At 41.2% G+C, this 16,040-nt stretch overlaps 1 protein-coding gene across 1 annotated transcript in view; it reads left to right on the top strand.

Moving 5' to 3' along the window:
* Nucleotides 1-814: 814 nt before the first annotated feature.
* The window catches only part of PRKX (protein kinase cAMP-dependent X-linked catalytic subunit), a 62,320-nt gene continuing 47,094 nt past the window's right edge, over nucleotides 815-16,040 (top strand). The window contains exon 1 of the mRNA XM_075427926.1: nucleotides 815-1,256. Coding sequence (XP_075284041.1) covers nucleotides 1,070-1,256 — 187 coding nt within the window. The 5' untranslated portion in view covers nucleotides 815-1,069. The remainder of the gene's footprint in view (nucleotides 1,257-16,040) is intronic.

Genomic DNA, 16,040 nt, shown 5'->3' with positions numbered 1-16,040 from the left:
GTGTGCCCTGACCCACGCATCAGCTTTACAGGTCCCTCCGCGTGCATCGCTGGAGCACAGGGTGGGAGCTGTGAACCGTGTGAAACCGGGCCAGAACAAGGCATGGACAAAAATCAGGATTTCCTTCCCACGTTTGACACAAACGCTTCTCGGTGACTCGGCTCGCACATCGCACGTTTTTCCCTGCCTTTCGGCACGATCGCCGCCGGTTCCTCGGCCGCTGTGGACGCAGCTCCAGAGCTGCTGCTACACGAGGTGGCTCCTCGGCCCGGCCGGGCCCGGCCTAGCCCACCCCGCAGCCGTCCCCAGCCGCCCCAACACCCTCCGGGCCGGGCAGGGAGCGCGGCGGGGCTACGGCCCTCGCAGCACCCCGCACCTGCCTGAGCACAAGGAGCGAAACAGCGCCTGAGAATCCCTCTGAGGTGAGGGGCGGCCGCAAGACCCGCGGCCGCCAAGTCGCTCCAGCGGGCGCTCCCACGCGTGGGGGGGGGGGGACCGACTCGTCCCGGGGCTGCCGGTGTGACACCAGGTGGGCCAGGAAGCCGCTGTGCCGGGGCCCCTTCAACCAGTTTTAACTTTCCGTGGGGAGCGGACGGGACCTTCCCCCAGGGAAGGACGGCCAAGGCGCAGCGGCGTTACCAGACACCCCCCAGGCTGTGGCCGCGGCTGGGGGCGAGCTGCGCGCTCCCGGCGCGCGGCGGCGCCGCGCCTCCCCGCCGCCCCCTCGGCCCTCGGCGGGACCGCGCCGCAGCGGCAGGCAGGCAAACCCCGCCCCTCCGCCCTGCGCGGCGCGGCTCGGTGCGGCCGGGCTCGCCCTCGCCATTGTCTGCCAGCGCGGCGGTCCCTGCTGCCAGCGGCGCGGCGGCCGGCCGCGATGCTGAAGGGCTCCGCGCCCCCTCAGAGGCGGCCACGGGAACGAGCTCCAGCCCAGGGGAGCAGCCACCCCGCCTGCTGAAGGCTGAAACTTTGCGTCTCCGCCGCTCCGTCTCCTCCTCGTCCTCCTTCCCCTCGCCGGCCCGGCTCGCCCTTCTCCATGCGCTGAGCGGCCGCGGGGCGCCCGCTCGGCCCCATGGACGCCTTCAGCGCTGCCAAAGCCAAAATGGGGGCGAAGAGCGGCGGCGAGGCGGCGGCGGCGGCGGGGCTGGCCGCGCCTCAGCCCCCCCCGCCGGCCCCCAGCCCTGCCGGCCCCGGCTCGCCCGCCGCGCCTGAGCCCGCCGCCTACAAGCTGGAGGACCTGGAGACCCTGGCCACCGTGGGTGAGTGCGGGAAGCGGTGAGGCGGCGGGACCGGGGAGGAACAAAGGAGCTGCCCAGGTGCCTGCCTGCGGCTGTGCCCGGCGGAGGGAGAGCGGGCGGCGCTGGGCGGGCGCGGCCCCCGGAGATGCCGCAGCGGCCGGCTGGCCCCTTCCCTTCCCAGGCGCCCCCCTGCCCCGCTTCTTTCTTTCTTTCCCCCGGCGCGCCCTGGAGCCGCGGCCGCTGGGCGTTGTGGGCCCGTTCTGAGGCAGCAGGGGCTGGACCGTCGGCCGTTTAACGGCCGGCAGGTGCCCTTGGGGGCGACCCTCCCAGCCCCGGCACAGAGGCTCCGGCAGCCGCGGCGCTGGGGAGGGAGCCGGTGGCCCGGCTCCGCGGGGCTGCGTGCGGCGGCTGCACGGCGCTCAGGGGACGCGCCGCAGCCTCCTCGCGGTTCGGGAGCCGGGCTCGGAGTCCGGCGGCGGCCGCCCCTGGCGCGGTTGGGCGGGAGTCCCGGCGCTGCCGCTGTCACCGGCTCGGGCTGCCGGGTCGCGGCGTGAGCTGCAGCTGGACGGGCCTGTGGCCGGATCTGGCCCGTCCCCTGCGCGGCGGGGACCGGCGCTGCTGAAGCCTGAAGACCTTCTGGTGCGAAACCCGACTGAGCTGGTTTATCTTCTTGTACCTACATCGCGATAAAAAATTCAACGCTGAAATGTAGTTGTCGGGACGGTGAGGAGATCAGACCGGTTAGCTGAGCGCAGCTGAGCGCATTTTCGCTGTTGCCATGAATGATGATGCAAAGATGCTCTTCGTGTGTAGAATTTTCGTGGAAGGCGAGATCGCATCTCACATCTACCACCCTTACTGAAAACTGCCCGTAGTCAGCGGCCTTGCGGAGTAAAAGCGTGTGTTTAATAAACTGGCATTTCAAGCATCAGTGATGATGTTCGTTGCGTTCATATCCCCTGTATCTGTGCGTTGTGTTTGAACGCGCGGGCGTATAATTACAGGCGGTTTTGCACCTGGTGTGAAGGCTTGTATGTTTAACTGTATGGACGTTTTATTCTTTTTTTCTTTATGTGACTTTTGGTTAGATTTATTACAGTAAGTGCTGTAAACCTTCGTTTTCCCTAAGCTTTTTTTTCATCTAAAAATGTGCGATTTAAACCCTTTCTTAGTGAATTTGATGGTTTTAATGGGTCTTTAAAAATGGACTTTGAAAGCTTGAGGTTGCGATTGGTGAAGAACATGTTGTCTTCTCTTGAAGTACGTTGTTTTTTGAGATAGTTTTTCCAATTTGAAATGTGAACAAGAATTTTATTGAGGAACTAATTGAGATTGTTAGGAGACTGCTTGAAAGGTTTCTGATGCCTTTTTTCCACCAGAAGTGGTTGATCTTGTTTGTTACATCATGACTAGTTGCTATTACAACATTTACAATTGTCATCACAGGATTATGACTTCAAGTGAAGCACAGGCTGCAGAAAAATAGAAATTTTTAAAGAAAGCAAAACAGTTATAGAAAAGTTCCTGAGGCCAATGAAGAAACGCAGAAATAATCCTGGTGTCAATTTTAAACAGCATATCTTTATTTAGAGTGTTCTTTAAGGTGCTCCTTAGAGGTTAAGGAGGAGGAATGTTGTGGTTCTACAAAGTGTAGAGAGAGGCTTAAAAAAATGAAGACAGAGAAGGGAATAAGATATAAAAGGAGCTGATAGCTGCCTATCAGGGCACTGAGAGAATACTTAAAGAACAGTGTCCCTTTTCTGCCTTCCTCAGCTTGGTTTTTTCTTCTTAGATAGCTCTGTCTGAGAAGATGACCATTCTTTGCATCTGTGATGAACAATGGCATTTATTGTTTTGTAGGGAAAAGGAAGATAAAATGCAAAACTTGAAGGGTATAAAAATGTGCACAGATACGTACGTAAGGCCTTAGCTTATAAAAAAAGCTGAGCTTGCTTATTGTAAGTTGGTTTTAAAATGAAGTTATGATATGCCTGTGTGCCTCAGTAGAAGGCTGTGAGGAGGGAAGGGATCTAGCTCCTGACCAGGAAGCAATACAGCAGCCTCAAAGTGATACTGAAACTGAACACATTTATACCTGCCTCTGAGTGGCAGAATTTATAAAAGATGCAGTACCCTGCTAATGTATCTGTGGTGCATCTGTGAGGTTGGGCTGCTCACACCTGCTAACGTGCTACACTGCATTCCTGAGTTAAATGGGCTGCAAGTTAAGTCAGTGCAGAATGCTATGTAGATGTGTAGTTTAGCTTGAAAAGCTCATTTTTGCTTGGCTTAAACCTTTTTTAATTAAGTTAGTTAAATACAGTTTAGGTTTATAACACATGAACTGAAAGAGTATATCTACAGGGTGGGGTTTTTTTTTAGCAGTGGTTTAAGTCAATATTGCCCTATCCTCTGTTTTGATCTCCCTGCACAAATAGATGAGATTAATGTATTGTCATCAATTGCACTACAGTAATTTAGAGTCATCTGCAGTTTGATTGCTGTGATAAGAAAAGCCATTTTCTTTCTGCTGAGGTTCCCGAAAGCTATGTGCTCTGAGATATTTGGAGATGTTTGTGGAGGGGAGGGGGATACCCAGAAATTATGGGACAGGAAGTTCTGATATCTTCTCTGCTGGAATCATTGTTTATAGACATACCCAGGTTTAGAAACAGCATGGCCTTGGAAACTCACAGCTTGAGAAAGTGGCAAAATAGAGAGGTGAGCTTCATGCTCTTACAGCTGTTTGAGGAATATTTAAGGTAACAAAATGACATTGGGGTCTGTGAGATTGTGGTCATTCCTGACTTTAGGCACCTTCTCTTGGAGGCTGGAATAAAGTTCATGTAAAAATAAAAATAATTAGAAGCAGTACCTGCTTTGAATATAATAGCTACTGTTTTAAAAATCCTTCATAGTCTAAGAGGATTAAAATCTCTGTTAACCTGACCACCATAATGCAGGCTGGATTGGACGTGTTCTCTGTGATTTCTGTTGGACACTGTGCCTGGCTTAGCAAAGTACTCACTGTGAGGGAAGAAAGAGCAAAAGGGGAGAACAGTTTAGCATAGTGATTGGGAGGCCATTTATCTCCCTCAAACATCCCTGGACTCAAACTTTGTTCTGATGTTTGTGGGCACTTTGGTGAAAGGCATTGGGAGCAGAGACTAGAATACGGGTATGCTTTTGGGGGAAGTGGCATAATATTTATTTGATGAAGTGAAGTTACGGGCTTGGGGAGGGCACAGGAGTGGGGTGCATACTAGTTTCTGGCACTGAGAGAGGTTGAACAGGAAGAATATTTCTTTGGGGGTGCTTCCTGAGAGGTTTGAATATATGGCTTTGAACCTTTGAGGTGTATGGTTTTTTTATCTAGTCTTTTTACATGACAGGTGAGAGCTCTTGCTCTGGAGCTATTGAAGGTGCCTGGTTGTCCACTTCTGTTTTTGAATTAATTTTCCTTTCAAAGGAGGGCTGAAATACGCATATTTGCTCAGCACACTCAAACTGCTGCTCAGACCAGACTGAAGCATTGTGTGAATCTCAGGTGATTTTTACATACTCAGCTGTGCCAGTACTGAGGTTGTTCTGTGCTGCACAGAAGCAAAAATTTATATGCTGTGACCACCATGTTCATTGAAGCTTAACTACTGAAGTTTCATGGCCCACCCATGCTTATCTGAACCCATTTTCAAACTTTTTGTAGGTCTGGTTGGTGGAAGCGAGAGACTATGAACACTCGTGGCATAGTTTCTCAGTCATCCTTGGTTTTGATGAGCAAGAGCATCCTTCCTCTTCCAGTCACCAGACTGGCTGCATCTGGACACCTGACATACATTCTGAAATGGAGATACTAAATTTTCAGTTATGCTATAATGAAGAAGTAATTCAGATAAACTAGAATAGTAAGTTCAAGAAAACCAGAAGATAATTCTTCACTTTTGGGTAGGTGAAATTGGAAGAACAAATGTTATGTTCCTAAATGAAAAGTATGGTAATAAGGAAGTGGGAAGGAAGAGAGCTCTAGGAGGAAAAAGATCACAAACTCATTCTTGCCCTCTCTCCTGTAAGATCAGTTTCCTGCCCTTTTTTCAAACCGCGGTGAATTCCATAGCAGACTTTATAAATGTAAATTGGGTTTTGTAAATCTATTCAATTGATTGAAATAATAATAATATTTTCATATGTAAAGATTCTTTTAAACAACTCTTCCCATGAAGTGCTTTACAGTAAACAAATGCAGAATAAAACATTGGGTAAACCAGTATTTCAATTTTTATAAGCATGGGAAAGTTTTAAAAAGTACATGGGAAAAGTGAGGCGCAATATATTTTTAAATACTTAATTTCACTGTATTCACGCAGAAAATATGCCAGCCAAATGTGTTTCAAATGGCATTATATCAGCAGGACAGCAGGTACACAAATGTAGTCTAATGTTGTAAGAGGGAATCTGTTCCTGTATAGGACATTACAGTGCTATTTTCCCTGTGCATAGTCAAAGTGAAAAATTATGCACCAGAATAGCTAAGTTTTTTGCTAGCAAGGAACTAGTGGTTTGTTGTTTTTTTGGCTTTTTTTTTTTTCTTTTAATGGGGCTCAAATTAGTTCGGTTTCTTGCCAAGTGTTATTGTTGATTTCATGACCAAGGTCCTCACCTGTTTAAAAATATTATATTCTAAGGGATGTGTGAGCATTTTTTCCTGTTTTGTCACCTTTTTTGATAACTGAAATGATACATAATAATCCATGATTTTACTTCTCAATGTCCTTAAATACCACAAGTTTTGAAAGAAAACATGGCTTGAATGTGGTGACTGTAATGGTGACCTGAATTTACCATTACTCTTGTACATCTTTGAGACTTTAGTCATAAAGCTAACTGACTTGGTTTTTGTTTTCACTCTCTGTCAGTGAAATGTCTTTCTTGCTTCATTTTTCCCCTCCTGCAAGATCATACTTGTCCCAAAATAAATCCTCCCGTATTGTTATAGCTGATCTTCTCGAGAGAAAATGACCAGGTGTGACTCAAATTTCTTCTCTTGCTTTTCCTGTTATCCACCACTGAGGTGAATTTTAGTAGCATAATGTTTATTGTGGAGTAGTCTGCAACAGGTCCTTTCCCATTAGGTTCTCGTTCTTATTAGGCTAGAAAAAATGGAGTGAAACAAATACCCTGTTTCATGTTTCGGAAAGGTCAGAAAAGCAAGAGTATGTGGAATAAGTCTGAGTGTGTGAAAACTGAAAGTTCACATTTCTGCTTTTCTGTCTTCAGTGTTTAAAATCAATGTTAAGGTAAATGGCTACTGTTTGCCTGTCACCCGTTTATTTTGCTTTAATCTTATTTAAATATCTAACTGATCACAGAAAGAAATGCAGAATTCTTTCTCTGATGTTGTGAACTTGATGGTATGTTATAGAATGGGCTTTGACACTCAAATACAGCTCTTGAAGAGAAATAATCTGTTAAGTCCTATAAATAGCCCAGAGATGCCCAAAATTGCCTGGTGCAATGCAAATAATCAAATAATCTGGAACCCAACTAGTGCTAATATTTCAGAAATAAGCAGCATGCAAAACTCGTCTCCCTCAAAATCAAAAGCATCTAACACCATGCCTTACCCCTGCCAAGTTTATGCTTAAATAACACTAATGTTCCAGGTGAAGATACTGTTGAAAAATATTTTCTGTCTCTCAAAGGAATAAATATGAACTAAAAATACTGGTAATTGACAGCATATAGGCTCTTAAGGACTTGGCTCACTTTTTCTATGTTTAGGTTCCTGAGTTTGCATGTCTGGACAGGGAGAGCAGACTTTTGGGGATGGACGTCTTGATATTTTGGCTTTTACGTCATGAAAACTTAGGGAAATAAATCCCAGGCTAAAGTGCATTTAATCCTGATTTGGTGCACTTAAAGAGTGATATGCAATATGTAAATATCAGAAGAAAGAAAAGGGTGGTGGAGTTTATGTACCACTTTTGTTTGTTGTGAGAGGCATAGATGTGTACACAGCAAGGAAGAGTGAATTTTTGTGAAGTAAAAGATGGGAACTTTGTGTTTACGTTTCAAGGGCTTGTCTGGGCATAAGCGGTTCTTAACCAAATTAGTTTAGGTGAAACAATACAATTCCCTTACTGTTGATACTTATCAGTGTAAAACATTTGCAGCATTAGCTCGTACTACTCGGCGTAGTTTAACATGGCATCTTTGCTTGGGAAAGCATCCTCCCATTCGTATGTATTTTTAGAGGTTTTTTAGCAGCTTCAAAGTTGTTGGTATGTAAAATTTTGCCCAGTAATGTGTGTTAGTGTGCACTTGGGATGTTCAGGTGATAGGGAAGAGCAATTCTCAAAACTGTAATTCTGTTTTCCCCCAGGAAGACACTCTCAAATGAATGAACAAGTGTGTTCTTTTTTTTTAAAAAACAAGTATGTATTGTACCATGTACCTACCTCCCCACTTTTTTTGTTTTTAAAGTGGGGGGTAGGTACATGATACCATGTTCTTTCTTTCAACCACTGTTTGCACCTCACATTAGAGCACTGGTTCAGTTTTTATTTGAAATACGAACTGGTTTATTATTACTGGTTTTTAATACTAAATGTGAATCAGAGATTTTCTCCTAGTGTAGCCTCTTTTTTACTATGGACTGCAAATTCAGAGTGCTAAGGAAATTAACAAGAGACAGGTGAGTAAATTGTGAGAGTAGCTAGCAAAACACATTATATTTGGAATGTTAGTGGAATGTTACAGAATGAGAAAATATTCAAAAAACACATCAGTGACATTATTGTATTTCTGTTGATAACTGTAGTCTTGCGTTAATTTTGGTAAAATTAATGTTCAAATTTTTGTGCTTTTATGTTTACAGTTTTGGGTAAATAAGATATTTCAAGGTTATTGAAATAATTTCAGTTGTGATGGTAAGACTAAGTTGGCAAATTAAAGACTTCTTTCTTGAGGGATTTCAGTGGCTAGTGTTTGAAAAGATGTTACCTCTGAAGCAATGAGTGATGTTTGTTTTCTAAAGGTTTAGAAGGACAGGATGTAAAATAAATACAGTGTTTCTGTGAGCACTTTTGCCCTGAACCCACTGGTAGTCGAAAAAACAGAAAAAATATTCTGACAATAATGCAGATTTATCATTTTGGAAAATTTCTTTGAGCTTAAAGAAAACAGCTTGCTCTACTCTGAAGAGTGTTCTGAAAATATTAAAGTAGCAATCTCATTATGAGGATTAACTTAAACTGTGTAAAAACAAAAGCTTAAGGGCCACAGTTTTACTGAACTCTAACTTTTGTGAATTTACAATTTAATTGAAGCAACTTAACTGTTCTTTGTAAATACATAAGCTCTTTCACTGAAAGACCAAAAGATGACTGGCGCAGGGGAAAGTGTGGAAACTGTAAGTTCTAGGATACTAGAAGTATTCAGGGTGTGCTCTCCTGGACATATATATATTGTGGAATATACCATTACAGTTCTCCTTTTTAGACATACCTAAACTAGACTGAAACTGCTTTCACTTAGTTTCAATACAACTGCTAGTTATATTGCTAAAGTGTTTGTGCTTTTGTGTTAGTAAAATAAGCTTGCCTGAGCTGCTGTGTAATGCTCATGCTGAAAGATTTATATTAATATCTATACCTATTCTAAGGTAGTTTGAGGATGTTTGCATTGCAGAGTTGCTCTTCAGGTGCGTGGGTGCTCAAATTTTCTTCTGGTGATTTCTGACAGCTGCCCTGTCCAGTCTTAAATTGTGGTGATCTGTGGCATTTGTTCATGAAAACTTGCCGCTTGGCTGCCCTCTTTCTTTGCTCCCATCCCAGCTTGGAGCAGCTGATAGCTGGTCTGTTAATTGATTTGCAGTAATATTTGTGTACATGTCTTGTCATTTTTCTCCAGGGACTGAATTGGTCTGCTTCAATACACTTAACGTCAAACAAATCGCTAGTATGTGTTTTATTTATTTATTTATAACTGAAACACATTAAAATTGATGAAGAAAGCATCGTTTCCACGTGACTAAACTGCATAGTATAACATATTTCTGTATAATACCAATGGCAGTGGAATGTTAGGCTTGTCTGTTGGGTTAATCTGGAACCATTACTAATGTCTTGCTTTGACTCTCAACTTTCTTAGTCTATTGATGAAGCAGGGAAGTCCAGCTCAATTTGACCTATATTATAGTTAAGTAAATCTGAACTGCACCCCTCGGGCAATTTGAATATTTTGTGAAGTATCTGCATATCTAGTCTTGTGACTCTTTATTTGTTGAGGTGTGTTTATTTAGTACCAGAGTAAAAATGGATTGGTTATATGGTTTTATTTCATTTGCAATGCGTTTCGTAGCCCTTATGCCAAGAGGGTATGGTGTCTAAAACTGACTAATTTTTATGTAAAATCTTCTTTGCTCATGTTTCTTTTCTGGATATTCAGTTTGGATACCATCTACAGCTTACTCTGTTGTATTATAAATTTTATGTATATATATGCATATATATTTAAATTTATATAAACTCATAAAACAAGTTCTACAATTCTACACCTTGATGTAGGAAGAGTGAAAATACGGAAAAGTCTGCTCATTTTCTGTCAGCATGTATAGGACTTCTTAACTGACTATCTATAGCACTTAGCAGATCTCTGTTTCTACAAACTACTCGTACAGCATGTTGCAATTTTTTTTTTTTGACTAGGTTATATTTGACATCCTTAACGGGTTGATTCTGAGCTATTTTTTCATGAAGTGTCACATATCTGTTATTTGTTAATTTGATTCTACCATGTAATTTGCAAGAATTCAGGTATAATGATTTATGTTGTATTTATTGGAGTACTTGAGAAAGTTCATATATAGCTTTTCGCCTTGAGTTACCTATTATTAGCAGTTGTAACTTGTGACTTAGATGCACATTTGTTTTTCTTGTGTACTTTTGGCATTGTCTTACGCATACTTTTAAAAAGCACTAAAGCTATCAATGCAATACATTATTTTGCCTGGAAAATATGACTGTATGATCTCTGACATTGTCTAATACAAGAGGAAAGCCTGTGGAGCTCCCAAGATTTGGGATTTTCTTTTTTACATGATTCTTACAAAGGAGGTAACAGTTTATTACCAAAATCGTATAAAGTGAGCATTTAAGGTACCCACTATGCAGTATTTTTTATGAGCTTTGGAATAGTTCTTCATTAAAATATAGCTTACACAGCGTTCTTGGCATTTCCTTAAGTGTTATTCTGTTTTTATTAGGGAATATGTGGACTCTGAGCAATCTGAAGTAGTTATGGTAATGATACTGCCATTATTGTCGAAGGTGCAGGGAGCTCTCTAGATTAAAGCAAAATCTGTAGTTGGTATTGTTTTTTATGCCTCTCAGGTATTGCTCCGGTCAGTAAATTAAATGCTGCAAAATTCTTTCGGTAGATGTGAAGATCTGTCCCTCCATACACTCTTCAAAACCAGCTAAACTGGGTGTAAGATTTTTACTTTCCTGGTCTACTAATTAGGATGGACTGTAATAGCTATATGGATGGTGACTATAGAAAATAAGAGGCTGGGAGCTGACTGTGTTTATGTGAAACTTCTGAATGCTGTAATAGCAGACTCCTCTAGCCACCTGCCCCCAAACTGACGCGCATTTCTAGGCTCAGACCTCTTTCACCAGCTTGGTATTGGCTTCTTACAGCCTCTTGGGTGTGGGAGATGATAGCCTGTACAGTTTTAATTTGGGTGGCGTGCCAAAAATAACTTCAAAGTATGCATTGTAAAATGTTATTTTGTTTTCAGGAAGATTAGTGGGTAACTCCTTGTCTGTCCCTGGAGAACAAACTGTGAGGACAGCTGCTGGTCAGTCTGTTTCTGAACTGGGATTCTTCTCCCCTCTTGCATCAAAATGTTCCAGGTTGCATGTCAGTGTGCTGAATTTGTGTTCTGAGGGCTTTACCTTTTGTGACTTTCAAAGGCCTATGAAGACTTCTGCAGTATGTCTTTATTTAACCCACCCAGTCATCACGTTAGGAAGTGGTGGGTATAGAGGTTATACTGAATCAATAACATTGTTCTTTTTTAGTCACTGACATGATTCAATCCACTTAAAAGAAATTCATGTTAGCAACCATTTATGTAGAAATTGCTCGTTCATTAATGTCTTTGGAAATAATGTCATTTGGGATATAATAAATTTAAAAATATTTCTAAAAGTTTCCCAGTATTGCAACTTAATTCAAATTATGCTGTTTAAAAGCTCTCTGCATCTCTTCTAGTAGTTTCACAGTGAGTAGCAGTGATTCCTTGGATCTGTTCATGGAAAATTTTCCTTGATTAAAGTTGGTTTTGTCATGTTTTTTTCTTCTGCTAGGAAAGGCACCTGTGAAGAAGCTGTGAGAAAGACAGTGTGTCCTACAAGATAGAACCATTAGAAGGATAACAAAGAGATTGGGAAGAATCTGAAAAGAACAACTAACACCAAAGTTAATGCAGTATATTTTAAAAGATGTGGAAATATATTTCTCCTGGGGAGGGGAAAAAAAGGGTTTTTTAAAGTTAATTTTTTGGATTTCAGCTGTATACATTTCATCCTTCATCAGTTGAAAAGTAGAAACAAATTGGGGCACATCCATTCTTAATGCTGTAAAGCCAATGGAAGCAATCCCTTTCAAGTGTTTAATAAAATAAACTATATCCTTTGTTCTAAATGTCTAAGTGAAGAGAGTTTCTACAATTATCTCAGCTCCTCTTACCTGCAACACTTATTGCAAGCTAAAAGATTTATTTTGGTGGCAGTAGAGAGGATTTTTTTTTTTTGCCTGCTTTGTTGTTAGGTAGGCCTAAATTTTTCAGTGCGCCTACTGCAGTCAGCTATGGGTTAGGCAGAGTGCAACCTTATTGACTTGATCTGGGATAATTCTGGGAAAACAATGCTCTGAAAATCAGTGATAGGACACTGATTGGATAATGTGCATTTTGTTAAATAACAGTATTTGACATCTGAAATCTAAAGGGTATTTTGGAATTATGTCTTTCCTTTCCTGCCTCCACCCCCTCCAAAAAAAAAGTGTAACATGATTTAATTTTGTGAGCAGAATTTGAGCAAAGATGTGGCTCGGGTGTAATTCCATGAATATTCAACCTGACATCAGAGGCAGATTGAGAAATAGAATCTCAAAATCCTGTTTAGGAAGGATATTTAATATTCCTTTTAACATGAAATACGTATGAATTGTACTATACTGCAGGTGGTGTTACTTACCAGCGGATTCTTTATCTATTGAGAAGAGCTTGCAATATGTGCTAATAGTAAATAGAGAAGCAACACTGGGAAGGGGGAAATGTGGAAAACACCTGGCTTTGTGGCTAATTAGCTGGTCCCTCAGAAATATATATTTTTTTTCTGGTAGCTCTGCAGGTAAACCCATCTAACTTAAACCTAAAGAAGGAGTTAGTTCTGTAGTTATTGATTCTGTAGCTTAGAGTATGCTTGTTTCCGGTTGCTTTTAAGGGTTTCCTGGAAGCGTACCTTGGTAATAAAGACCTGCAATATAAATAAGTTTATCTTTAAATCTTGATCTTAAATGTGTAATTGCAAGTGAAATAGTTTGACACTGTATATTTGGAGACAAGAGTTCACACCTCTGTGTTAATTTTAAATACTGTTTTTGAATTGTATTGACTACTTTTGCATGGTTGCTATTTGTATTTTACTAAAGAGAGCTCTTAGTGAAATGGGCACTACCAAAGTGGATGAACAGTCAGAGAAGGCTGGCAGGCAGTAATGGAGGTGAATGCACAGGTGAGGCTATAACTTTGATTCAGAATGTTGCAATTCCTACTTAAAAAAAAAAAAAAAGGTGTTGGAAAAAGATAGTAGGAGAAAGGGGACTTAATGGTGTTTTGAGACGCTCTTAATTTTGTTTAGGTATGTTTGTGTGTTTCCTCAATATTGTTTCTTTTCAGAGCAAAACAAGTAGAGTGAAAGTCTGGCTAGGAGCGTAGTTGCGTATTCTAGATGATTGTATGTGAAGAAAAAAATGTTACAACTGCTTGTTTTGGTAGGTATATCTGACATTTTAGTTGTTGCTAGTTGATACTGAATGTGCAGTGTCAGCAACTTTATGTTATTGCTTTATGTGGAAATAAGCCAGCTATGGATTCACTGACATCCTAAAGTTGGGCACTCTTGCATGAAATATTGCCAGTTTATCTCCTGTAATAAGGTACGTTGATAAACCTCTCTCTAATCTTCACGTGTTTTGGCATTTAAAATATTTGTCCGAGGAAAAAATGCTGCTGGCAGTTGAATGTAACAGCTGGGGAGAGATTCGGAACTCCAAATACTCCCAGACTAGTTGTGATTTCTAGCCTAATGTGCTTTCATTTTTGATAGAGATGTTAGGAGCTTCATTGCTGGAGAACAAACACAAGTTTGTTGCTTGGCCTCCCTTAGTTCTCTGAAATGTGATTCTTGAAATAAAATTAAACAGTGATTGTAGTAACAGGGAAAAAAACCCAAAATAAACCAACCTAGAAATGCTAGGACACTTGGGAGAAGGAGAGCAGAGAGAAGGAAGAAAGTCGTGCTGTTTGATCACTTTGCTTTGGAGATCCTTCCATAGCATAGCTGTTTAGTTTTGTAAGCAAGACAAATGTGCTTTTTTTGATGCAAACTGTTGAATAATTTACCATAAAGTACAGACATCTCTGAAGAGTTTTGCATGTCATACACAGACCTCATTTTAAAGACTGAGGAACTTAGTAAACTCGACTTGACTAAAAAAGGGCAGTAAAGTGAAAACAGGTGCTTTGGGACTCTTTAAACATTGATGGTACTTAACTGTGTACTGGCAAATACTATGAAGGACAACATTTAATTTTCATGTCAAGAAGTAAGATATTTGTATTAGTCACTGGTACAGCTTGCTTCTGGTACCTCCTGAGGAGGTACGTTTTGCGTAGTGCAATGCTAGTTTCCTGTTCCATCAGTGATGTAGGAGGAACTTATATATATGAAATAATAATTTTGTCAGTCTCTGTCCTGCCTTCTGAGACTGTGGCTTGTTCCTATGAAACGTGCAAGCATTCGAAGCAAACTACAGTTAATTTCATAGAACTGCAGAATATCTAATATGCCTAATAATCTTTCTTGTTTGGCATATTTCGTCTCTCTTCTGAGCAGAGGTATGCCTTTTATCTTTGCTTCTGAAAACTTAACATGCTTCAGCTTCTGTAAAAAGTGTTAGTGGATGATAAACTAATAACCATCAGATACCAATAACTTTCAGTTACAACTGATTTAGGTTGTATGTGCACTGATGACCAGGCCCAGATAGATTGATTTTGTGTCAATTTCTGATCCTTATATCTGCCCCTGCCTTCTCATTTTAGCACATTTGTGCTTGTGCACTATTTCTGTAAGAGTAAGTCCTGAATTATAAATTATATTGAAATGCTTATTCTTTAAAATGAGTAATTACATTTCTGTTGAAAGGTGTGCCATGTCAACTATAATAGCAAGTGAAACTCATAGTAAGCAATGATGCTATAATTTTGAAGAAACAGAGACTACAAGGACGTGTCAGGTACTCTTGGTGTGTGAACTACAGCTCCTGAATTCAATTAGCTGTAATTTAATCTATCCTATCAAGGCAGTGTTGGGTTTGCTATTCATTGCTCTCTTTACTGCAGACTGTGATCCTGTTTTTAAATATATCAGACTAGGTTCAGATAATTATGAGATTTTATGGGGTGAGAGAATGGGAGAGAGTAGAAGTGGGAAGCCACTATGGCAGTGAACAACAAAATCAATTAACCTGTGGTTGGGTAAATGGGTGTATGTGTGTATATATATATTTTATATACACATATATCTATGTATATGGGTATAGGTTGCTAAGAAATTTGCTGTATGATGAAGACATACATAGGATAGCAGAGTGAAATAACTGAAAATCTAAAAGAAAATACTGATTCTTAAGAAAATAAAGCTATGTTCTCTTTTTTTCAATATTTCAGTATTAGTAACTAATTGCTTGCAGTGACTGGAAAGCGAGAACACAGGGGACGTAAAAAGGTATCTGTATGGCTGACTAGCTCATAACTGTAACTGTGATATGATGGGTTGGAAATTTATGTTTCTGTTAGTAACTTCTACGTAGTAGTATTCACTGTTATTACTGCTATGTCATACTTGATACTCTTTATGACCATGCAGAGCATTATGAGTTGAGATCTGGGAAGTAACTCCTCAGGGCCTGTGGAACAGAGGAATTGTTAAATCTTTAATGCTGAAAACTGATTTCCATGCAGTGTTCTAAATATATATATATATATAAAATATATATATATAAATATAAATAATATGTAAAAGTTAAACTCTTGTGTCTAGAATAGAGTTTTGTGAGAAAGGGTGTAATCAGGTAACACTAATCATGGACTGCTCAGTTTTAGATCTCAAGGTTCTGATCTCCTGATGCTTTCAGCTCTCACAAGTAATGGAGAGTTGTTTGTTTTTTTTTTTCTTGGGGGGGGTGGGGCGACGTGTTGTTCTGTTTTTGGTTTTCAAGCTTTGTTTTACATTTGAGGCCTTCTGCAGGTTAGCCAGTCCAGGATGGAGAGCTGTCCATGTGTAGTGAGTCAGTGTATTGTCCAAACAGTTGTCCTGAAATGCAGGTTTTAACATCTCAGTTGACTTTTCTTGTTTACACATCTTAAGTGATTTGCTGCTGTACTACTTTGAGCTTAGTCACCATCAGGTTAGTGGGTGAATCCAATGAACTGTTAGGCTGATATTCTGCAGT

This window comes from Opisthocomus hoazin, chromosome 1, assembly GCF_030867145.1.
Source record: "Opisthocomus hoazin isolate bOpiHoa1 chromosome 1, bOpiHoa1.hap1, whole genome shotgun sequence".
Taxonomy (NCBI): Eukaryota; Metazoa; Chordata; class Aves; order Opisthocomiformes; family Opisthocomidae; genus Opisthocomus; species Opisthocomus hoazin.
The sequence above is the reverse complement of the archived record's forward strand: the minus strand, read 5'-3'. Positions and strand labels throughout refer to the sequence as shown.